This window comes from Pleuronectes platessa, chromosome 6 (genome assembly GCF_947347685.1).
Source record: "Pleuronectes platessa chromosome 6, fPlePla1.1, whole genome shotgun sequence".
NCBI classification, from domain to species: Eukaryota; Metazoa; Chordata; class Actinopteri; order Pleuronectiformes; family Pleuronectidae; genus Pleuronectes; species Pleuronectes platessa.
This window is the reverse complement of record NC_070631.1, coordinates 17,109,895-17,134,469: the sequence shown is the minus strand read 5'-3', so window position 1 is coordinate 17,134,469 and position 24,575 is coordinate 17,109,895. Positions and strand designations below refer to the sequence as shown.

Below are 24,575 nucleotides of genomic sequence, written 5' to 3'. Positions count from 1 at the left end.
CAATGCTAAAGCCCATCTTTGTGTGGGAGAATGGGGCTCGGCCATTAACATCAAGTTCTTCACACATTAGCCTGTGCTCATAAACAGTGCCAGTGGAGCATTAACATAACAATGGGTGGGGTGGTTCTGTGGTGGAGTCCTCACACTCAGTCTGGGTCTGTCTGTGCTACTGGAAGTGGAGTTTCTGAACTCACTCTGGATAACGACAGCATTTAACGGCTTTATTATTCTGGACAAAGTGTGTGTATTGCATAGGGATTCAGTTTCCTTATTTGAGCTTGTCAAGAGGGATAATCGTGTAACAATTCACAGGAAATAGGACTGATAGTTTGAAATATTCTACCAGTGAATCCTGAATCCTTTCAAGAAACCGTCATGAAATATGGTGTTTCACAGTTTGAAGGGATATTGCAGATATTATTCATAGAGGGTGCCGTGTCCCAAGATGACCTTTGTCGAAAACCGTACTTTATCGATATAATATATTTCCACCTCTAATCAATTAAATCATTGAATTATCTGTGTTGGCTAATGACAAACTTGTATGTTCTCTTTTTTGTGACAGCGGACTGTATATAATGACAATAGTAGACTGTCTAGACTGGTGAGAACTTGATGTTCTTTGCAGTGCATCCAAACGAGCCCTCTTCTCAAAGCCTCCATGGTTTATGTCTGAGAGATAAAACAACTACAAGTGTGACAGAACATCAGGATCATAAATAAAATAATACATTTACATAATGTTCAGTAAATTTAATATGTATGCTTTCTTGTTGTATCCCTTAATTTGCGTAATTTGTCCCTTGACATATTTCTGGGCTGCACATGGTGACATATATATATATATTGTCTACAGCAATATACTTCATATTTTTGATTTGTGACTGCAGCCATACAAACAACCCTTATATTTATCTTTTTATTTACCAATTACAATAAATAAAATTATATTCCAAGGTCCGAGAGACCATTCTAAGAAATTACACTTTTGTTTTACTTGTCAATGGACAAATGGCAACAAGTCAGATGAGGTGAAGACCTGATTTGCCCTGACATTACAAACATTAAGATAGGTTTCTAAGTCCTTTGTTGTGTTTTGAGACGGTTTTCTAGACGCCATTTTAAATAACTGTGACTGTGTTATCATTACAGTCGTCCTGTTTTCTACATGTTAGTACAATTCGTTAAAATCCATGAAAAGAAGAACATATTACAGACAAGTAGACACTCTGTTCCCAAAGAGTCGCGGCGATCTGTCTGCCTCGTCTGGCTGTGACATCACTGCGGGGTGGTGACGATGGACAGGTACATTGTCCCGTAGCCAATCACATTTAGCAAACATGTCACTCGTGGGAGACTATCAGCTGTCTGAACCAATGGGGCCGAAGTATGACCGCTGTCAACGGGACCAGCCAATCCCAAGAGTCGTTGGGCGGGACCCCGAGCGAGAACATCGCCCGGCACAGTTTCTGTTTCTGCCCAGTTAGATCGGCAACGGGAGCGGAAAGAGGAAAGCTGAGAGCCCGAAGGCAGTAGCCCCCACCACCGCCGGCCCAGGTTACCATCTAGCACCGGGAACATTGCAGAGAGCCGCCGCCGGCAGAAGCCATTACCAACCAGTAGTAACCATGAGCAGCGAGGCCGAAACGCAACCACAGGCACCGCCTGAGCCTGCTGCCGATGTGGAGGAACCATCCAGCCCGGAAGCCGCAGCTTCCACGTCGGATAAGAAGGTCATCGGTAAGACTACGGGAAATTAGCCTGAGAGCTAACTTGGCTAACGTGGCTGGGACACAGTGGATGCGCTAATGCGGCGGTTCACGTTTACGAGCCGACCGCTGGTTTAATTAAAAATCGGATACAAATGCTAATCCGCCATCGTCGTCAACTAGCATGGCATGTAAGGAAGTAACGAGTCAAGTTAATGTTGATTTAGCGAAGAGCTGTTTAGTTTCTGACGAATATAGATGGTATGTGGGATGTCTCTGGTGTCCAATGTAAAGTGGCGATTAGAGGTTTCATCTGTCATAAAGTCAAATGAAATTCCATTCGCTGCCAAATAACATGTGGTAAGATAGGAGGTGGAGGAAGGATCAGGTTATCGCCGTTGAATTGTGTCTTTTAATCCGTATTAGTTGTTAATTACCACCCGTGTGTCGAACGTGTTCCAAATATCAGTAATAACATTCAGATGAGAGACTGTGTTGGGTAAAACAATTACCCATCTCAATTTAGTGTGTGGTTTCTCCTGTTCACCGGCCTCCCTACAATTAGAATCCGCCTCAGAGTCCCATGTTGCCGGTTGGCCGTCGCATGCACTACTGTTGTAAGTGGTGCTCTGCCGTTAGCATTAGCCGCGTCTGTGAGTCGGGGTTAGTGTCACACTCCGTGAAATATGAGACTGTCGGCAGCAGTGGTTGACCATCAATAACAGTGTCCAAGCTAGTTATTACACACTGCTCGTTTAACCGGCTACTAGTGCCGTCGAATACAAGCTAACGTTAGCGGCCGTTCGTCCCTTTGTTCACACGAGAGAACCCAGGTCCTCGATGATATATTTTTTTCTTAACAATAGTCGAATTATATGAAGAAAGGTGTCATATGGTTCCGGCGGTGAAACGGTCCTAGCAAACCTGGTTTATTTAGACTTTAGGATATATCAGTGAGTGGTTGTGGAACATTTTTTTGAGGGAAATAAGGGCTACCGTGGCGGCCTAGCTACTTAAGAAGCCAATGTAGCTCGTTTGCTAACGAACCCGTGTTAGCCAAACGGGCTACTGTTAGCTATTTACATGGCTGAAGGGGCCACCCAAAATGTCCGCCGAAATACTTCCACGGGTTTATAACGCGGTTTAAGTATTTTTCCGCAGTAAAAAAACGGAACAATGACACGTTTATTAAAATAATTTACAATACACCGTGTCACCCTAAACACCATCTAGGTAGTTATGTTCATTTCCACTTGCTGGCTCTAATCCAACCACATGGTTGAGACCTAGTTAGCTTGATGCTAACCAGCCAGCTGAGCTCCGTTTGCTAACGTATCCGGGCGCGACTCGTACCACGTGTGCTTCTTGGGCTATGAGCAGTGCGGCTCAAAATGGGGCAGTAGGTCTGTAGTGGTTGAACTTTGAAGCGCCGTCAGTGACCACGGCGGACTATGCTCCATAGGGCGCAGCCACCGGCAATGCGGGTAAAATGTCGTCTATATCACTAGCCTTTGCGTTGCTTTGGACTGGTCCCACAACGCGGGCAGCTGGCACGGGGCACCCCCGATTACCAGGATCTATAAAAAGGGCGACAGTTGGGAGTTAAATATAACTTCCACATTATCTGAGGCCGTGGTTTGTTTTTCATCATCTGTCGTTATTTGATGCCTCAACTGTTTCTCACCAGTGGAGGCCTCGTGTAACACTGGCCCCGTACAAACCCGCTTTTATTAACATGTGGTCTCTGTGATCCAATCACAAGTGGACAGCTCTAAGTACATGCGTGGCCGCACTCAGACGCGATAGCGAGTCTATCACGCCAGACGACATTCCTCTAGCGGTGTGAAAGTAAATCTCAGAAGTCCTCCTCTGTGCCAGTAGTTTCAACACTAACCCTACCTTTTTTTTTATCGAATATAAATTTGTAACCACTGCCACAAAGTCCACACTGATCACCACATAATAATAATAATAATAATGTATTAATAATTAGACTCTTCTGACTCGTCTTGCTCGCTGGTGCCGACCCACACATAAACAGTGACATCATTCTGATCTGTAAATCACACAGGCTCGGAAAACAACATCGTTTGGTCGTAACTAACACAAATGGCGTACATGTGAATTTGAATGTCGACTGAAGCAGTGAGATCTGGTCACGGGAGACCCATCCAGGAAGCATTTTAACGCCATGTGTGAACAGGCCTACTTAACGGGTACCTTGTGATTGGATCTCTCGGGACAGATGTTAATATCAGCTTGTTTGAAGCTTTCATTTGTACACTGTGGTATCTAATAGCAAGGTAGCGACTGTCATCTACCTTCCAAATAATTCAGGTTTATCTTATCTCTTTGCAGCAACAAAAGTCTTGGGTACAGTAAAATGGTTCAACGTCAGGAATGGATATGGTTTCATCAATAGGTAAGTGAACCCCTCCCCCATCCCTGTTTCCCTGATCATCTGTGTGAGTGTAGGAAGGAACATTCCAATCCTATTATGGATTTGATTTGCTTACAAAGCTAAACAGATAAGCACTGTTACATGCAGTGCTTATAAACCCTGATTCATAATGTGGTGCAGCCGGATATTCATACTAGGTGTAACTGAGTAACTTTTTCGTTCTTTCTAGGAATGATACAAAGGAGGACGTTTTTGTACACCAGGTAAGTTGTATATTTTTTCGTCACACCCTTTTTTCTTCAAACAATCTGTTATAAAATCTCACCTCTGAACTCTCAATGTTTTCAGACTGCCATCAAAAAGAACAACCCAAGGAAATACCTTCGCAGTGTTGGAGATGGAGAAATTGTGGAGTTTGATGTAGTTGAGGGAGAGAAGGTAAATAATGCTCTGGTGACTGAGTGCAAAGTTCTGCTTTTCATCTGCATTCTCCAAAAATGCATCTCATGGGTTATTCTGCAGCTCCTTAATTTAACTAATAACGTGTCTTTGAAAAATCCTGTCTGCACAGGGAGCCGAGGCAGCAAATGTCACCGGCCCAGGAGGCGTTGCAGTCCAGGGGAGTAAGTATGCCGCAGACAGGAACCGCTATAGGCGCTATCCCAGAAGGAGGGGCCCTCCCCGTCCTGGAGACTACCCAGAGAACTACCAGAGTGATGGAGAGGGTGAGCCCAGCAGCGGCGGTCGTGACAAAGGCAGCAGAGATGGGGGAGACAGCGCCCCAGAAGGAGAAACTCAGCCACAGCAGCGCAGACCCGCTTACCCAGGCAGACGGCGCTACCCACCATACTTTGTACGTAGATGCTATGGCCGCCGGCCCCCTTATGCCAACGCAATATGCGGTACGCAGGCACAGGCACCCAGCTATCCTGTAACAAAGTCGTGACTCGAGATATATTGATGTCATAGTCTACTCTGAACACTGTCCATTGTAAACTCACATGGTTTTGAACAATTAATCTCAGGTCTGCCAATATTTTAGCAAATTTCCACAAAAAGGCCCCTTAGCTCAAATTGCGCCCTGGCTGTTTTCATTTCGAACTACACAACTTTAAGTTCCATACATCTGTTGGCCTGAGAAAAGACTCAAGATAAAACTGTGCGTCATTAAGAAATGTTTGCTTTCAGGGAGGTGAGGGTGACGAAAACCAGGGCGGACCAGACCAGGGCAACAAACCAGCGAGGCAGAACTACTACAGAGGCTTCCGACCAAGGTACGCAGCAAAGGTTTCATGTTGGCTCCGTTGATGCAGGGCTGCAATAAGGGGAGAGTAAAACATTGGGCGTTCTGGATTCTAATCTCACGTCCACTTAATAGAATTTATCTTCTGAAAAGAAACTTAAGCCTAGCCCAGAAAAGCTCTCCTTTTATTGCAGCCTAACCTCAACGTGCAGCTGTGCATCCAAAATTGAATTTAAAAAATATATATTTAATCATCTGTGTGTATGTTATAGTTAATGCATGATATCGGCTCCTATGTACTTCATGTTGGTTTTCTTATTCACTCCAGGGGTCCACCCCGTCCCAGACCGGTGCGGGACGGTGAGGAGGACAAGGAGAATCGGGAAGGTGAGACTGGTCAGGACCAACAGCCCCGCCAGCGTCGCTATCGCCGTAACTTCAACTACCGCCGCAGACGCCCACAGAGTGGTGGCAAGCCTGGAGAGGAACCCAAGGAGGCCAAGGCAGGAGGTGACCCACCTGCAGAGAAAACGTCCGCTCCCGAGGCCCAGCAGAGTGGGGCTGAGTAGGAAGCAAACTGCCCACCGGCACCTACCATCTTTTACCATCGTCCGGGTGAGTCCACAGCCTCTTAGCGGCTGAACTTTGCTTACAAAACATTAGTATTGTACATTCTTGATCTGGAGCTGACAGTTAAGGATACAGACGATGGAAACTGGGAATAGTAAAACATAAAATTTCAGTAATTACATGTTTTTCCTTTTTGTAAGAGTGCCCAGCGTGTCATTTGTACTATTTTGGCTTCGTATTTGATTAGGTAATACAGTGTATTTGATAAAGGAAAATGTCTGGCACCATAAAGCCTACTCGCCATTTTCTCATTTCTATAGGAGGAATAGCTTTCGATTTCTATCTGTTGATGATGCACATATAAGCAACTTATCCCAACAAGATGATGTAACTGAATTGATTTGACAGTCAAGGGAAAATTCCAGACTAACGTACCCATTTTCTTCTTTTACAGTTTTTTTGTCAACAAGAAACATCAAACAAGATCTGAGCAATAAAGATTTGACTTGACGAACGTCACAAGCTTGCACCATGCATTTGACCAGATTACCACCGATTGCCTGCAGAATCTATGCAGACTCGTTTTTTTTTCATTCTTTTTATGTGACAGCTACAAAACGTTTTTGGGAAACAGCAAATGTTTTTCTAAATGTGTCCTAAGTTTTTACACCAAATGGTTTTTAAAGAAAAAAAATGGAATTTGATATCTGGTCAGTTTGACATTTTTAAATAACTTTTTATGTATTCAAACATTTTAACAAAATGCAAGCTCAAATAAAAGTCCAGAAACCAGGAAAACTGACTCTAGTTGTGACTTCTTTTACATAGGCTTCAAGCCACAAGTAGGTTGTTAATTTACAGAGTAGACTAGTAAATTCATATATTTGGATAAACACTTTTTAGGGTGCAGTAAATGTTATTTTTCAACCAAATGCAACAACAGTATTTTAAAATGTTTATTAAAACTTGGGTAATAAAGAAAATCCCGAATTTGATAAATTTAAACTAACACAATGTGATGCACATACATATAAACAATTAAAACTTGGATGATGTTTAGCATGTAGCTTCTCATACTATACTGTATGCGGACACACTCTCAATGATCCTAGATTTGAAATAAAACCTAAAGGTCACATCTGAGGAATTGTTTTTTACTGGATGTATATTGAAGTTATCCTGCAACAAAGATGTTAAAGGGTTTTGTGGAGCAAAATATCCTGTTGGCCACTAAATCCTGCACGTTTCTGATATATTGACCGGACAAAGTATGGGTGAATAAAAACAGCTAACCAGAAATACTTTTTTTGTTGAGATTCAACTTGGTCATGTTTTAACATTGTTTGGAAAGTTTACCAGATGAGGGCAACATGAAACTCAACGATGTCTGGACTCCAGCTTAAAACATTCATGGCTCAGTTGTATATACACACACACCACTGGAGCACCAGGAAGGGATTAATGGCCACGTAAACTGCTTTATAAATCCCAGGAAATGCAATCAGTCTGATAAAGGAATTCTGAACCACTGTAACAGTAGTTCATATGATCCCTGTGTCCAATGTAATTCATCTGCTATGCAGTCATCAAAAACTGAGCATGGTGAGAATCCCAAATCTACAGGAAGGTGGGTTTTCTTTCCCCCTCTACATCCTGATACAATTATCAGTGTCGATGACAGTCACTCAAACGTTGGTCTCTTTGCGCAGTCGCTTCATGCGTTGCACGTTGTTCTCCATGGCGGTCGGGTCGGTGATCTCGGTGGCACAGCTCGCTGGAAACCAGCCTCTCTCGCCGTCTCGCATTCTCTCCCCATAGTAAAAGGCTGGTAGGAGCAGACAATTTATGATTATTTATTATAAACATAAGTTGTAGAAGAAAGGACATTGACCGAGCAGGAAGATCCGGATTTTACGTTGAATTGCAGACTGACAACCAAGGCCTCACCATCTTCTTTCTGCCGGACGATGACAAGCTCAGCCTGCTTCAGCCCCAGCTCGTCCAGCTCCCTCGGCATGTAGGCTTTAGTGGCCTCGTACTGTGGCAGACCTGAAACACATTCCCATAATGCTATTTGGTGGAAAACTGCTTTAATGGTGCGTATGGGATATATATTTTTAATCCAGGATTTAGTTTCTGTTTTCAGAACTTCCAATCTGGTTTTTGATAAAGAGTCATGAACCCTGCTGTAGTGTAAAAACACATCCTTTGCTGCACCGCTGAATATCTGCAGCCCACTGCATCACTTCCTGGGATGTGTCATTTTCCCTGGAAAGACACACCCTTTGATATGCACGTCAGAAACAAGGGAACCACACTAAAACAATAGCTGTTACGAACGAGGCCACTGACAATGTTCAGACCTGGTAATAACATCCGTCCTGAGAGATCCTATCACGTGGTCAGTGCTAAGTACGTGTTCACACATATTGAAATACATCCTGTGACCACTTGGACATGCAAATTAACACGCACGTCATTTGTGTTTGTGATGACCAAATGATGTTTCTACCCCGTCTGAGTTTACAGATGTGTCCCACAACTGTTTGTCAATGCGGGCGAAAGACGAGTCCGTAGGCACCAAATTAGTCTTTGATGTGAAGAAAGACTTCACCAATTTAAGAAAAGCATCAGTCATGATGTCGTGGTCAGTGGTGACGATGGCCACAAACAAATCCACTAAATGACGCTGTGAAGTTAAAAAAAACAGTTGCTCACACTGCGAAAAGATCCTGGCCATGTGCGTGTACCAAACCCCATCGGAATGTGGTCTCAGGAAGAATCCAGGTGCGATCAGACCTGAACTTAACACTGACCACTTGTGATCTAATCCTCAGTACGGGGGTTTATAACAGGTCTTACCAAGGTCCCAGTGCTGCCAGTCTGAGGTTTTTTCTTTTAATATGCCTTTAACAGGGAGCATCATGAGAGTGCACTCAGAGGAAAATATTTAGTTTACTTCGCAAAACATTTGGTGTTTTCGTCTTCTGTGGACAAGTTGGACACTGAGGGCTGTATTCTGAGTGACTGCTCTCCCGAAACGGTGTACTAGCTGCAAGTGAAATACCTTTTTTACCAGGATCTTTTTGTGAAAATCATTTAACACTTGAAGTTATTTTTGTTTTGTACTGGGCTCATTTTCCTATTTTAACTTTAACTGCAAAATTGTGTGCCTGAGTGCCCGTGAACAAGATTGCATGTTAAACAGTTACAGACTTAAACCATCTGTTTTCTGTGCAACACAATGAAGGCTTACATGACAAATAATGTATTACCACATGAGGTAAGAGAACAAAAATCATCCCAGAAGATACATACACACTGAAAGGGGAAATTTAGTCATTTAAAATGTATAGTTCATCAATAAGTGAAATACGTGAACACATGCAGACAGCGTGCTGACCTACCATCTCTAGAAGTGACAACACCTGCCTGCTTGTGCTCTGTGAGAGCAACTATCCAACGTGCACGGTCCACCCTGAGTAACAGAGACAAAAAAAGAAGCGGTGAACACAACCCTTTGCCGTCCACTGTGCACGTGAGAGGATAAAAACCTCTGTTTCTTATGAATGGACTAAATGCATTGGAGAATCTTAGGTTGGTGTTCAGACTTCAGTCAGCAGAGGGAGTCTGACACAAGATATCAGCTTCCAGTCATGCAAGGGACTGGACGACAAAGTTTCCTAGAGGATGCCTGAACAGTAACTATCAACATACAGAGATATATATATATATATATATATATATATAAAAAAGCTATACAAGTGTGAAACGGGGTCCAACATCATCCTATAATTCCTTCTTGAACAATACTAACTGAACGTTGGGGGATGAGAGCAGCAGTACCTGGACTCGGCCATCAGGGAGACGTGCTCCGATCTCCCCTCGCTGTTCCTGCTCATCAGCAGTTTGAAAGACAGATGGTGGCTGTTCTTCGCTGGTGGAGACATCCGTCCCTCAGCTTCTTCTACGACCTCCACCTCCACATTCTCCAGAGTGGCGTAGTCCATCACCACAAAGCTCTCCTCGCTGGAGATACAATCAGATTTTGAGTTTATTTTTTCCCAGACAAATCTTATCCTCTGGCTTCAACCATAGACAGCATGGAAAGAGACAATTTGACTGCTGCGAAGCCAAAGTTTCTCTATCGCCCACTGGTGGCTGGCTGCAGTATAGGTCATAAATCCTGCCTCCATGTTAGCAAACGGGATATGGACAAAATTAAAAACTCAACTCAACACTTTAAATACATTTTCTGCCATTTAAGCTAGTCATCGTCACACTGATGTGTCTCAACGTTTTTATTTTTTCAGCTAAGTTAGGTTTGAATGAGTTATTTGATATAAAAATGAGGTGAAACGTCATGATTGACAGCTGAGACTGACATGGGATTGGTTGAGCATGTGTATTGGTGACACCTAAATCCTGCAGCTCCCTCCCAAGATCACTACTGTGCAGAATCTGGGTCTAAATGTACAAGATGGCAGCATTTGAATCCAGGATTCTAGGTTCATTTCTGGATAGTGGGAGGATGAGGAGACGTGTCGTCCGTCTTTGATGAGCATTCACAGAGCTATCTTCAGGAGTTGTGTACAAAGCCAACACAAGCAAGTCCAGTTGCCTATGTACACAACTCCTGAAGCTACCTCTTGATGACTCAATCATAGATATTCACAGGAACAAAGCAACTTAAATGAGCCTTATTGCGCCTATATATATATATATATATATATATATATATAAACATGTGTCCCTAAAACCAAACGAAATGTTTAGAACACATAGTCAGGGAAAAGAGCTTTCTTTGCTCTATCTGCTAATAGCATTTACTGCATATTATCACTTGAGGAATGACTCAGAATGACTCCAGTGTTGTGGCTCAGTGCGTCTTCTGAGCTCACATTGTTTGGTTCCTCCTTAACTCAAAACAGAAAAGCTGTAGTCCAGTCGAGCTGACATGTCGAATACAAGATTGAAGAATCTCAAGTATGCCCTCTGTCCCCTTCCTCTCCCGCTCCTGTCTACTCTTTGTTTCTCATGCTCCCTGCCAGCAGCAGGACCTTCTTGCAGTCAGGAGAGAACGGCAATGTTCATGAAATGCTTCGCAAGCAGCTTGGGTGCATCTCCTCTCATAGACTCCCAATTATGTTTTATTTTATACCAATAAGGGATTTGTTCAGTGACAGAAGCCTCAAGGTTCGAACTTTACATAACCAACAATAACAACTAACATTACAATCGAACTTCCTGCCCTGGTTCTAATTTGTCTTCGTTAAATAGGTGTCTGCGTTTGTCTGTTAGCACGATTACACAACAATCCAACTGATTCCCAAGAAAGCTTGTGGAGCCGTGGGGCATGACTTGAGAAAGACCTCATTTAATTTGGTGCACATCCAGATCAGCAGGCAGATCCAGGATTTGTTTACTTTTTTCTTTAACATTGTGAGATTGGTCGTTTGACAACATTTTCATAGATCTCTCAGAGGAAAGTACATGGATCATGATAAAAAAAAAGGAATGTTGCGAGGAGTTTGTGTAATTTGATGAAGATCCAAATAAATATCAGGAACTAGTGAATTTAAATGTGGATCCATATGGGGCGTGTTGGTCCTTGGCTGAGGTTAACACTCTGAGTGACATTCTAGTTTCTAATGTCTGAGTACTCTCTATTACAGAAGGCAGACAAAACCTTAAGCGATCTGAATACTTTGAGACTCCGTGACATTGTTGTGACATAGTATGAAAATATATCAGTTTTGAGTATCGTTTTTTTAAAACCACTTTTCCCCCAAAATATTATCTAAGTGTCTTATTCAAAATGAACGGTGTGTGTGTTTTAGACCCACTGACCTCTTCTTCTTGGTAATGATCAGCACGTCATTGAAGAGGAACAGGTAGTTGCTCCTGTTGCTGAAAGCCCTCCAGATGCTGAGCTCCTCGGTGCAGACGGCCAGCTCGCCACGCTTCTTCAGCCACCGCGATGAGGACACCAGAGGAAAAGGCTTAGGACACAAGATTTATCAGGTTAGCAAACCACGCCTCATTATGATCCTTGCTTTTCTTATCGGCAACTTTAACCTAAAATTCGTCCATCGAGTCAAAGCTGTTGTGTTGAGGTTACTTGTGCAGAAACATGTGGTTCGCTCTGACCTTGATTTTCCCAAAGTCCATCTGTTTCTGGATGGTGTACATCTGCTCTGTCCTCTCCATCCGCCTCGCGCCATCGTTGCAGCTGCTGACCAACTGTTAAGAGTCATCACAACACAATTCAACCTCATGTGGCCTCAGAAGAGTTGGAGATTCTCAGCCAGGCTGGTCTCCGTATCTTTACCTTGCTAATGGCGTGCAACGACCAAACGGCAGCAAAGTACTCGGCTGTCTTGTCTGGAGTTTTCTGGCAGATTGTCTATGAGGAGAAAACAATATTATTTAAGTAATTAACTTGTGAAGACTTAAGTACTGTATATGTTACACGCATAATCTGTTCATGAAAACTTGTCGTTGTGTGTATATAGGCACATGATACATAAATATAAATGCATTTTGATTTTAGTGGGTGCATCTTTTTACGACTTAATAAATAACTAAATAACATTTGCATATTTCAATGACAGCGACACAAAGAATGAGAGATGCCCCAGCCCCCCAAAGGACAAGCAGTGTAGATAATGTATAGATGGGTGTAAAATGGCCATTATGGCATGAAAATCTATTAACTAAAGACAATTTAGGAAATATATTTTGGTCATGACATAACTTTGTTGATTTGTCTATCACGTGGCCCCCTTACGGGAGAAAAGAACTAGCTGTAGCTGCGGCAGTTCCCGTGTCCAGCATGACACGTACAACTTCCTGATTACACCGGCACGTACATGCGCAGTGTACATGAGTGGTCACCTGATGCATTTTCAGGCATGTTAGTATGGACAGGTAGCAAAACTGATACAGAGCCAAAACACTTGTGTCGACAGATCGAAAGTGTTGTTTATATAGATGTAACCCAAGTCGAAATGCAATGACTCTCCAGGCATCCTCCTGCTGTGAAAACGAACGGCCTCATATTTGTGTGTAACAGTAAAGGTTAAACCCACATCCTGCAGCAGTGGCAGTCTGGTTACTCGCTGCATGGGAAGGATGAGGAACGAGATCATGGGGAGGCCTCCGCACTCACTGCTCCCCTCGATCTGCTTCAGCGTCTCTTTGAACGCAGCGTTGCTCGTCCTGAGGGACACAGAGAAGGAGAGAAAGTTTAGCTCGTTGTGTTACTGCAGAAACACAACGGCACGTTACAGTTCACTCTGCTACCCACAGCAGCTTCTGCAGCGTCCTCTGCTGGAAGGTCTCGTTGGAGCAGTAGACGATGTAGGGCTCGAAGTGGTGGGCGGCGTGGTTTTGAACGATATCGCTGATGTCCCGAATCACTGGGTTGTCATAGTGACGCCGCTCCAGGTCCTCGAAAAACCTGAAAGGGAGAGAGAGACACAGAGGGGGAGGATGGTGAAGAAGTGAGAGGACACTGGTTTTCCTCCCACAGACTAATTACTAGAGCAGGATACACAGAAGTGTGTGAGGACAGTGGAAGGTATTACAGGACATTGGCAACAGCAATGTACAGCAGAATTTAGCACTGATATAAACTAAGGGATATATCAAGTCAGTCATGACGATCTAATTTTGCTAGAAGCGTTTATGCAGTTTTGCCTTTGTCCAATCAATGTTGATCACATAAACATTTAGTTAAAAAACAATGTGCTCCTGTGGCTAACGCAGCTCTTTGCTCACTCGACTGCACGTGTTGACATTCACTATAAACTAAATGGAGCATCTGTAAACAGCATTAAACACAGAACTGGGCAAATAAACAATAACAATAAGTATTGTAATGTAATCAAATCAATACAATAAAAGCTCAATATATATATCAATATATTGCTTATTCATTGCATAAAGTTGGATATTTCCAAGGATAAAGTTGCAATACTACGAGCATAAAGTTGTAATATAATGAATAAAGTCAAGAATAAATTTGTAATATTATGAGAAGAAAATTGTATAAAAAAGTGTAGACTTGTAATATTATGACTTTCTGCTCAAATACAACCTTCTTAAAAATATTACATTATTCTTGAAATAAGGCTTCAATATGGCTCCATTACTCAGCCATACTAATTTAAAACCCATATATTTGCTATGTATATTTTATACATTATCTATACAAATTATACATTTTGCTTGATGGATGAACAAATCGAGAGTTTTTTAGCTCAATAACATGAGCGTGTCCCTGTTAAAAGTGTTGTTTACTGGGATGCCCGTGCAAAGAACCTTTAAAAAAAAAAACCTACAAACAACAGCCCTACCCAGAGACAGGAGAGACAGGATACACATACAAAACACATAGACTGTGAGACAGACATGTGGCCCAGCAGCTACTGCAGATCCTGTTTTACTGTGAAACAGACGACAAAAAGGAACAAAGACGGACAGACGAGTCTTCTCCTGCTGCTGCAACTGAATCTACTTCCATTCAAAATAAAGTCGCCAGCAATGCAGAGCCACAAAGGCTGCTCTCACACAAATTATCACCTTAAAGCCAGGAATACCACTCAGAGCAGCAGCACAACCTGTTTGACTCGCATGTTTTAACACGTCCATGGAACCCACAGGATACTGGAGACATGGTAAAGGCAAATATTCAACCTGAAACTTTACATCGACCCATTTTCCACTTGAAACCACAACTCAGTGGGAATGTGATGCATTTCTCTTTCCTTCACAGTAAAATGCAGCTCCGTTTAAAATCTGTGAGTTAATGTAGATAATGTCTGCAGATAAAGCATAAGTCACGTGCACTGATTCACACAGATACCATTAACAGATCTTGTTTTTACAACATCCCCCTAGGCTATTTTTCCATTAGCCTCAAACACACATACACGAGAAAGGTGGTAAGAATGTGCAGCCCACCGTTTGCTGATTTTTTGGATGACAGAGATGTTGGAGAAGAGGTGATGGTGCTCCGTGGTCGTCATCGTTTTCCTCAGGGCTTCGCTCTCCTTGAAGTGACTGACCAGGATGCCCAGGCTGTGCAGGTACGAATACTCCGATGTGATTATCTCGAAGATGGCCTGTAAAGTGACCACACAAATGGGCGTGCATGAGGAACCTTTCACACATGCAACATATGTACGTTTATTTCAACTCTAACCTTTAGTTAACTTTATGTTGTGAGGTCATGTCATTTTAAATTTACTTTTTAGTTTTCCTTCCATTTCCTATATTTACCCAAATTCCTTTAGAAAAAAAAAGAAAGGAAATCAACAATCTGCATCAGACTAGTCCCTCACAAAAACACGCAGCTGCAGTGCATTCTGGTCTATTGAGGCTGTTGTAGATGAAAAAATCTCCTCACATGTTGAATATAGGTACTAAACTTATGAAGTCTGATGTTAAAGTCCACAGGAACGTAATCTGCATGCACTGAGGTCTACCAGCAGACATAAACAGAGGTGCAGAAATAGATGACACGTGCGATTAATCAGCTGTGATTAAGGTGCAGAACTTCTTCCTGTATGACACTACATATTTTGTAATGAGGGGTTAGTTAACCTGTGCTGTTTGAGGTCAGGAACTGAGGTGAGCAACCAGGTGGTGACAGCCTATCCCCCACACTCCTGTGGGGCAGAAGTGGCTCACAAAGGACAGAAGGGCAGTGGCTGGACTAAATTGAGAACACTGAAAATCTCGGACCAACCTGAACGTTTCAAGCTAAAACAGCTCAGAATTTGAGTAAATGGTTTGATTTGTTTGAGGAACTTTTCCACTGTTCCCTGATATTATAGCATGTTCAGTAGCAGAGCAGTGTTCCCAACCTTACTTCCCCAACCTTCACACACAAGCTTTCATATCCCTGTGAGCGTGACATTAGTGGAGCTCTACGACTCTGGACCCAGGTACATGAGAGCGACACAAGCAGCTGCTCAGGAGTGGAGCCGAGTTGTGATTACACTGGCAGGGTGTGGCTTTATTCAGGGACTGTGGTGCACACAGGGTGAACCTTGGCTGTTGACACAGGACATGCGGAGAAATGACAAAAGGGAAAATCCACCCTGAGATACCATTACACTGTGTAGATGGTATCAGGCTGTGATGTTCAGGAGATCAGTTTTGTAATGAAACTGGCTTTGCTGTCACACCGACCTTCCCCCAATCTACTTCTGTTCCTGCTCAGTGAGTCGCTTTATTTCCTAAGAAGACTCGCTGGAGTAAATGTGAAAAGTACCAAAGACTAAACCTTAAGGAAATAAGTAAGTACAGACACGTGAGAAAGTAGGGACAGTATTTAACTAAATGTATTTTGTTACATCCCACCAATGGATTTCATGCTCTAACTTAATAGTAATTTCATGATGACATAACTCTTACCATGAAATCCGAATTATTTCGCAATCTATACAAGCTTTTGAAGTAGGCATGACATCCTTTTCTGACATTACTTCTGACAGTCCCATCACATGATGGAGAATAAATATCTGATCAATATGAGGTTCAGATTGTCTCTCTAGCTCCAATATTCACTGGTGCATCTTAACATTTTGTTTAGTGAAAAGCTTTTTTTTCTTTAAGGGCACATTTCTTTAGTCAAAACGTCGTGACCATGTTAATGCTCCTAACTCAAAATGCAACACATCTTATTGTTGAACCGCAACACAAAACCGTGTTTATTGTCCATGGAGGTTGGTATCAGTGCCTCTCTGTGTGTCTGCTGGATGTAGGTGCAGAAAGGAGCCATTGTGGTTTCACTCACTTATTTAATCACTGAACCAGAGTTACCTCAAGCAACCAGTGCAGTTTCCCAGATACATATAAGGTCACAATTACCTTTGACCTTTGGACACTGAAATCTGATCAGTTCATCTTTGATTCCAAATTAAAGTTTGTACCAATTTTGAAGATATTTCCTCAATGCAAATTAAAGGACACTCATTGGCGTAATGTATTTCCCTAGCCCCTTTCCCTAGCCCCTTACCCTAACCCCTAACTATCACAACTAAATGCCTAACCCTAACCCAAACCTAATTCTAACTCTCAAACTAGTCCTAACCCTCAAACAGCCAAAATTGGGCCTTCATAACTATAGATAGACATGCGCACACACACGCACACAAAACACACACACTCACTTACCTCCTGTCTCTTTCTCTCCTGGGCCGAGATCAGTGTCAGGATACCTGTGTCCTTCACCTTTGTAAAAGATTGAAAAAAGAAAACAACATTGAAGAGTGAAAAGGATTTGAAAAATGTCTCCAGCCTGTCAGATTGATTTGTCAGATAGGCTCGGTGGATGTTCTGAAGCAGACTTAGGCAACATTCTCACACAGGGTCATGTAGCATGGGAGTAAATGCAGTCGTACTATAAGTTTGTCCGGCCTGATATCAGGAGATTTAGCTTTTGGTGACATGGGCCGACACCATCGCGATGTGCTCAAAACAAATACACGTGATTTTTACAGTGGACTCAATACGTCTGAACTGGACAATCCCCTGCTGCGTGCTTCCTTTGTGAAAGGCAAGCTTCAAGAAAATATTCGAACCAGATTTAGCTTATGATGGCACAGTAAGCGTTCTACCTGTGGTAGCTGGCTCCAGGTGAGATGTGCCGGCCTGTAGCTCTTCACCACGATGCCCTGGTCCTCCACAGGGGGCTCCACCAGCACAAAGTCATCCAACATCTCATCCTGGCTGGTGGAGTGCAGCCCCCGCTCACGGATCTCCTGGTAGAGCTGTGGCGTAGCTGAGGTTCGCATCAACAAACAGCAGTTAGTGTGAGAAGGATTCATATGACTTTTACCATCATGCAGCCAATTTTCTTAATCATTATTGAAATGCAAGTTTACAGTGGGAAGGATAAAAGTATCTGGTTTTTAAACTGACGCACGTCTCTCATAATAAAATGAGCCACTTTAAGAATTATAGGTGAGGATGCATCTCTTTGGAATAAAGTGAGTTAGACTTAAATTCATTGTTTTTGGTGGTTGAAAGTTTGAAAGAAAAGGAACAACATTTTTTTCTAAGATGGAAACATTCCTCAGAGCAGAAATATCAGTGTTGACAATTTACACAGTTGTAGGACAGTTGTCAATACAGGCAACTGATCAACTGATCAAGCTGAAATTAAAACTCAGGTCAACTTAGATACAACTTAAAATCTGCTTTACAAAGAAGTGTCAGTGTCTGAGAGCACACGACAAATATCTCCCTTTAGCGCTGCACAGACTCTCAGCATGCTGGGAGTATTCAGAGAGAATCATTTCCTGTTCCGTCTTCTACTGTTGCCTTAAGGGATCTTTTCTGGCTTTGACACGGAGATCAGGGCATCCACATATCAAAAAATTTCCCAGCTATTTGTAGGGATGGAGTTAAACTTAGTGCAGTGGACAGATTGACACATTAGTGAACATACCATCTTTGAAGGATCCACGTTGTTTCTGGTTCCTCTTTCTCCCCAGGGTTCTCTAGAGGGGAGACAGCAGGGAGTTTATCACTCACTGGAACTGTGAATCAGTTTTTCTCTTGACATCTGAATCTTTCTTCCACACTGCTTCTTTCTCTCAATCAAATTTGTACTCATAATCACATGTAAAAAAACATTTATACTGGTCTGGAAGACTGGAAACAGTTGCCCTACTCCCTATGACTAGGGGAGAATTGGAATGAGGTGACTGCCAACACTGTTTGCTCTGCTAGCCGGGACCTGAGGAACTATTAGAATAAAAAACAACACTGGCAGTAAAACCAACATCAACCTTTCCAGCACAGGAATTCTGAATTTCTGAAGTTATCTCAAATATAGACTATGCTTCTGAGCCAGAATACAGAGTATTTACAATATATCCATATCCATAAAGATTAATGAACCAAAAGGTCTGTGTATCGTATGTTTATTCAGCCAACTGCATATCAAATATGATTTAAATTACAATGACTCTGTGGTAAATGGACAGAGTACAATGCTGCGCTTTGAGCTCCAGCATGCTCACCTTGCGTCCAGGGCTGCGAGCGGGACCAGGACTGGGTGCTCTGTTCTCGCTGACAGGTTTCAGTGCGGCCACATCCCCTCGTCCTGAGGCGATGGCCTCGATGTCCAGGCTGGTCACAGCAGCTCTGTACGACTTGTTCCTGCGGTTCCTCCTCAAAGATAAACCATCTCCATCGCTGTCATAATCCTCCCAGGACACATCTGTCCCCTGGGTGGAGTGTCGGCTGCGGGTCTCTTTGGTGGAGTGCTCCAGTCCCACGGGGAATGTAACCACAGTGGTGTGGTGGCGGATTTTAGATCGGCCAGCCATGGCTAATTTCTTGGGGATGAGCTGTTTGGTGCCGACCTTCTGCGCGGCAGGACTTTGGGTGCTCAGAACCACCGGCTGAGGCTCCACAAGCCTGTCGACTTCATCTTCCTCGGGCGGGGATATTTCAAACGTGGGTGTGGGGGGGTTTTGTGGCTGGTAGCACTCATCGCCCGGCTCAGATATATGCAGTTCTGTGGAGAAGGTGCTCTCCAGAATCAGAGGGGCATGGTCGCCCATGCCACCGTCTGACTGGCTGTGGGACATGGCGTCCTCGTGCCGTGACCTCGGCACAGTGTCTAGTGATCACTTCAGCACCTACAACAGCATCGGAGGAGTCTGAGGACGACAGGGGGGGAAAACGACAAGAGTAATGAAGAGACGTACACTTAGACAACATATATGAACTAGCAGCTCAAATAGAGATAAGGGGAAACAGCAGGGACAACCTTCAAATATCACCAGTGACCTGCAGAGGGGCTCCCAGATCGAAAGAGAGGAGCCTATCCCATGATCCCTGCTCACACATCCAGTCAGGACAGAGCAGTCAGCTGTGACTGTCCTCAAACTCAAACCAAGGAACTCAACCTGTGACTCACCAGTCTCTCTACAGTGCACTTGCCCCCCCCCACACACACAAACACAAAGACCTGATCCAACAAATCTATGCACCACAAAAACAAGACACCACATTTTTCTGTTACTATGCAAAGAATGCACATAGATGCGCAGTGAGAACGTGTGTGTGACTGTAAAGAGCTTGGAGTGGTCACCTGGACTAGAAAAGTTTCTATACTATATAAAACACAGACCATTTATAAGGTCAAGTGCAGAAACACTCCAGTACACTGTGTTGTTATAGAACCCAAACCATAATGAACAGTCCCAGTTGGGCCTTTGAAGTAACATGTACACCTCACAGTGAGAAATGAGTTTGAAATGAAGTTACGCAGCGACAGAAACATGTTTTTTTTCTTCTTCTTCTTCTCCTTCTGTTCTGTCGCATTCTGAAACTTCCAAAGACGGATTAGGGAGGGAGAGGAAGAAAAAAATGTCTGCCTCGCTCTCACATTCCCACGGTTCATAACAGCGAGGGGACAGGGCGCCACCGAGGCGCCGCCGCTGGGGAACATCTGTCCTACCTGGGCGAGGTGAGCGGCTGGTTCAGGCCCGTGGTTCGGTTCAGACTCCGCGGGGCGCTGATTGGAAGCGGAGCAGAGGTACGAGCAGATCCAGTCCTCCTCTCCTCTCCTCTCCCTCTCCTTCTGTCACACTCTCCTTCTTCACTCTCCCACTTCCTCCTCCTCGGCCCGCACGCGCCCATTAAGCTGCCTACGTCACTACAGGTGAGCGTCAATCAATCATGGAAGAGAGGGGGGGCAATTTCTACATATGGAGAGACACAGGCAGGGAGGAAGGCCTGCGGCTGCAGGGAAGCAGCTTCATACTTGGATGTATCAGCCACATGTGACTGTGACTGGACACCCCCCCAAGTCTGGTTTATGCACATAGAACTCAACCCTAGTTATTAATCTAATGCACTGATTTACCTGTGAACATGAACCTTCTGCAAAAGACGATTATATATGTACCTATATCACAATCGCGCTTTCTATCTCTCTCTCTCTCTATATATATATATTCATATATATCGCACTGAATTTTCTACCTTTCTTTATTTCTAATCTTTGTTTATTTCAATGGCAGCAGTACCTCAGCGCCCTCTAGTGGACACCAGATACATTAACCTTCCCTCCATATAATACATGTTGTAGCAGCCTCCACATGCAGACATTAAAAATATCAACAGTCTCAACAGACTTAAACAGATTAAACTTCCCCCTCTCTCTTATCTCCCACTGAATTTCTACTCTTTCGTTATTTCTGATGTTTATTTACCTCAATGGCAGCAGCACTCCAGCGCCCTCTAGTGACCATCAAGAGACACTAACCTTCCCTCCAGATAATACATGTTAAGGTCACATGCAGACATAAAAACACAGTTTTATCAAGCTTTAAGACACCTTTTCTCTCTAATCTCTAATTGGATTTCTACAGTGTTTCTATAATTGTAATGTGAGTAATATAATATATCAATAAATATTTGTATTTATCTAAATACCACCAGTAGTTTGGCTCCCTCTAGTGACCAACAGATGACATTAACCTACAGTCAACTTCCTACATGTCAGCGGTCTTTAGAAACGTTTAGATATTTAAATATTTAAATGACAGCGATACTCTAGCATCGCCCAGTGGTAGCCACAACATACAAACAACAATATCAACAGTATTTACAAACTTTTAATATTTGTTGTTTCTTATTTAAATTATTCATTTAAAGCATTTACCATGGAAACTGTTCTGCCAGATGCAACATTTTGTCTGTGGCACAACTCGTCGTATTTAGTTTATTTTAAACCTTATTCTGACATTTGATTCCCCTGACCTCTAGCTCTATACATCCCTGATTCTGAGTTGAATTTAGTTTGTTTGATCTTAATGTCTCAAAGGTCACTCAACCTCAGGAAAAGCTTAACACTAATCCAGGTGTGATTTATTCATGAACTTCATTGTTGTACGACTCATGGATTTGATCGTACACGTGTTTCTGTTGGTGACAACCCAAGCACAGCCGAACTGTTGATTACAGATTTATTTTCTTCATTTTTAATGGTCTGAAAATATAATTACACATGAATTAGCCAACATCCTATTCAAGCAAGGCTGACACATGTAATATGATGGAAACAACGAAATGACAAAGTTCTGAGAGGGTCACTATATACAGAGATTTTATATATATATATATATATATATGTATATAATAAAATGGCGATGACATTCACATCATTTTCATTTTTAACATCATATATGGCATCCGATGAAAGTGAATTTGAATATTTCCAAATGATTCCCTAACTAGGATCAGGCATATATATGTTCCATAACCTACATTTGTAAACATAGAGAATAATTTCCATCATGTGGGAATATCAATGTGTCGTATTCAGAAAGACGGACTCGTGGTCGTGAGTTTACTTTAAATGTCAGTACACAGCGTAATGCTTTGCTAACGTTTCAAATCTTCAGCTCTGTCACAAATATTCATCTCAGATTTTCCAAATTTTCATACAATGTTGCACCAATGTCCATAAATGTTAGAATCCTGTTAATCCTGTTGTCCTCAAACACCTGGAACTGAACAGACCATGGAAATAAGATGTAGGACAATCAACTTGGCGTTGAGTTTGTATGATCTTCGATTACTATATTTATGATCAGATGTTTGACCTAATTTGTCGTGTTGAGTATTGAAACTGGACTCTTCGCACCAGTGGTGGTGGATTATTACTTACACACTGACATGAAACTGACAGGCTATAAGGACAAGTTCCATTCTGGTGTTGCTGCTGTTTCTGGCAGACAGAGAGCGCTGCGTAAGCGGATCTGCTCATCAAAGTTTCATCTTCCAGGTTAGTGGGACAAAGGGCAGAACAGCACACAGGACAAACTGATGCCCTTTCTCTGCTTTTGCAATATTCAGGTTTTGCAGAGAGACGTCTGCTGTCTTGTCACTTATGCATGTATACGTTTTTTTTTAAATTTATTTAGAAAAGACCATATTCCAATAGAAACCAGCAGGATTGTATTCACACATTGATGTGTGTCTTTGTTGAAAATCCAGGGCCCTGGGGTCCAATGAGCCTAATAAAACATCACAACATGCTCGATACACATTCAGCAACACATGCACACAACATTTCACATTCATGATCACAATAGCTTAACATTTAGGTCACATATAGAACAATTTAATCGAAAAATTCCAGCTTTTTTTTCTGAGTGAGAATTAATAAAATTTGATTTTCACAGCTACATAATCTCTTCTTCTTTCATTATTTAAAATAGGATATACCGTTTATCAATATTCCAAATCCACAGAGAAGCTGTTCTAAAGAAACTGACTAGTTGGAGCTGTGTTAGGATTACGACTGTGGCAGTAAAAGAAGCCGATTAGAAAAAGCTTCTACGAGTTTGATAAAAAAAAATATATCTAATGACTAAGTGTATAACGTGATACAGATGTGATGCTGTCTACATACATAATGCATTAGCTGCTCTGAGGTGATATAAGCCTTTGCTGAGGATATCCATCCATTCTGTTATGAAGCTACAGTGCCTGTCCAAGCTTTACTTAACAGTGAGTGGGGCTAATAGAGGGAAAATATTAATGCAATAACAGGCTTTTCCCCTCATGGCAAAATGACCTTTTCAATCTATCACACGCCTCTTAAATCTCCTACTGTATGTAAAATAGCTTCTATTGATTTGCAGAAAATAATCCAATGGAAAGATACTACAGTTAATGATTACTTGAGGCAGGAGAATCACAGCCGAGAGTTTGTGTTTAGGTGACATTCAGTGGGAGGTGGAGGGGTACGCTGCTATGTTTCATCAGAGCTGAGCCTCGGAGCCCCCGTGGACAGCAGCACTCACAACACGGCTCCTGTGTGTCTGGAGGTTGTCTGTCCAGTACAGGGTGCAGGGGGGAGGCCTAGAGAAGGGGAGGCATTCAGTGAAGGCCTTGGGGTGAGCGTGTGAGGGTGGGGAGGTGCTGCAGGGCAGAGGAGGGGGCGATGACCCAGTTCACTGTTTGGCTGTATCCCCTTTCTTTAAGATAATCTGCCGCTGCCAGGGGGCCAGCTTGGTGTCGTCATAGCCGAGGGTCCGCAGCCGCTCCTGCTCCGTCTTCTCCTCCATCGCCTTGGCCTGTTTGGCCTTCTCCTCTACTTTTCTAGACGCAAGGAAAGTTAAAAAACAAAACCGTTAGAATCATACGGGAAACATCCACAATGAATTCACATATATTAATTAGCTATTCGCTTCTGTCCAAAGCATTTCTACAAATGTGATGATGCCCTGAAATTCTTCTTAAACATTTTTTATTACAAAGCTTTTCATGAATGTTTGACAGATCCTTTGGATTATGTCTGAAATCATTTTATACACTCTTGGTTTGTTAATCTATTTTCTTTCTACTGTTCTATTCACCTCAATTTTGTCTTTCTGTAAAGTACAGAAAACACAATAGTGTAACTAATGCTAGTTACCTCAACGCTAAGAGCAAATAAAGGCTAACAGTGAGATTGTTGAAGTCCAGCTGTTTTCTTTGTTGATGTGAGTATTTTAGTGTAAAATAAAACACACACCTCATTCTTAAGGAAGCAGAATAGTGTACAGGTTGTACGGAGCATTTTCCAGATTTTTTATCCTGAGCTTAGTCAGTATCTAGTTTTAACTAC

General features: G+C 42.7%; 3 protein-coding genes across 5 annotated transcripts in view; 1 reads left to right on the top strand and 2 right to left on the bottom strand.

Annotated features, from left to right (window-relative positions):
- Window positions 1-1,458: 1,458 nt before the first annotated feature.
- Window positions 1,459-6,721, top strand: ybx1 (Y box binding protein 1). 3 transcript variants are annotated; one of them, XM_053424604.1, is made up of 8 exons: window positions 1,459-1,740; window positions 4,068-4,131; window positions 4,340-4,373; window positions 4,459-4,548; window positions 4,682-4,963; window positions 5,299-5,384; window positions 5,682-5,968; window positions 6,378-6,721. In XM_053424604.1, exons 1-7 carry the CDS (start codon window positions 1,629-1,631, stop codon window positions 5,920-5,922), a joined length of 909 nt encoding a protein of 302 aa, XP_053280579.1. In that variant the 5' UTR covers window positions 1,459-1,628; the 3' UTR covers window positions 5,923-5,968; window positions 6,378-6,721. The 3 variants fall into 3 exon arrangements, with proteins under 3 accessions (XP_053280579.1, XP_053280577.1, XP_053280580.1); XM_053424602.1 differs by having other exon boundaries at window positions 4,673-4,963; XM_053424605.1 differs by lacking the exon at window positions 1,459-1,740 and adding an exon at window positions 1,822-1,900 and having other exon boundaries at window positions 4,673-4,963.
- On the bottom strand, window positions 6,394-20,718 carry arhgef16 (Rho guanine nucleotide exchange factor (GEF) 16). Its single transcript, XM_053424601.1, has 15 exons — window positions 20,412-20,718; window positions 18,964-19,608; window positions 18,387-18,438; window positions 17,554-17,717; window positions 17,111-17,167; window positions 14,891-15,051; window positions 13,233-13,385; window positions 13,015-13,144; window positions 12,255-12,329; window positions 12,074-12,166; window positions 11,774-11,925; window positions 9,770-9,952; window positions 9,331-9,401; window positions 7,871-7,972; window positions 6,394-7,748 (listed from the first exon to the last, which is right to left on the bottom strand). The coding sequence occupies exons 2-15, from the start codon at window positions 19,534-19,536 to the stop codon at window positions 7,609-7,611; spliced, it is 2,106 nt and encodes a 701-aa protein (XP_053280576.1). The 5' UTR covers window positions 19,537-19,608; window positions 20,412-20,718; the 3' UTR covers window positions 6,394-7,608.
- A 1,198-nt stretch (window positions 20,719-21,916) lies between these two features.
- Window positions 21,917-24,575, bottom strand: part of espn (espin) — a 37,919-nt gene continuing 35,260 nt past the window's right edge. The window contains exon 15 of the mRNA XM_053425145.1: window positions 21,917-24,067. Coding sequence (XP_053281120.1) covers window positions 23,920-24,067 — 148 coding nt within the window. The 3' untranslated portion in view covers window positions 21,917-23,919. The remainder of the gene's footprint in view (window positions 24,068-24,575) is intronic.

Coding starts and splice junctions, on each gene's coding strand:
- arhgef16 (XM_053424601.1), bottom strand. CDS start 19,536: ATGTCCCACAGCCAGTCAGACGGTGGCATGGGCGACCATGCCCCTCTG. Junction 13,145..13,232: donor AGGACGCTGCAGAAGCTGCT/GTGGGTAGCAGA, acceptor TGTGTCCCTCAG/GACGAGCAACGCTGCGTTCA. Junction 7,973..9,330: donor TGTTGTCACTTCTAGAGATG/GTAGGTCAGCAC, acceptor AATGTGTTTCAG/GTCTGCCACAGTACGAGGCC.
- ybx1 (XM_053424602.1), top strand. CDS start 1,629: ATGAGCAGCGAGGCCGAAACGCAACCACAGGCACCGCCTGAGCCTGCT. Junction 4,132..4,339: donor GGATATGGTTTCATCAATAG/GTAAGTGAACCC, acceptor CGTTCTTTCTAG/GAATGATACAAAGGAGGACG. Junction 4,964..5,298: donor GGCGCTACCCACCATACTTT/GTACGTAGATGC, acceptor GTTTGCTTTCAG/GGAGGTGAGGGTGACGAAAA.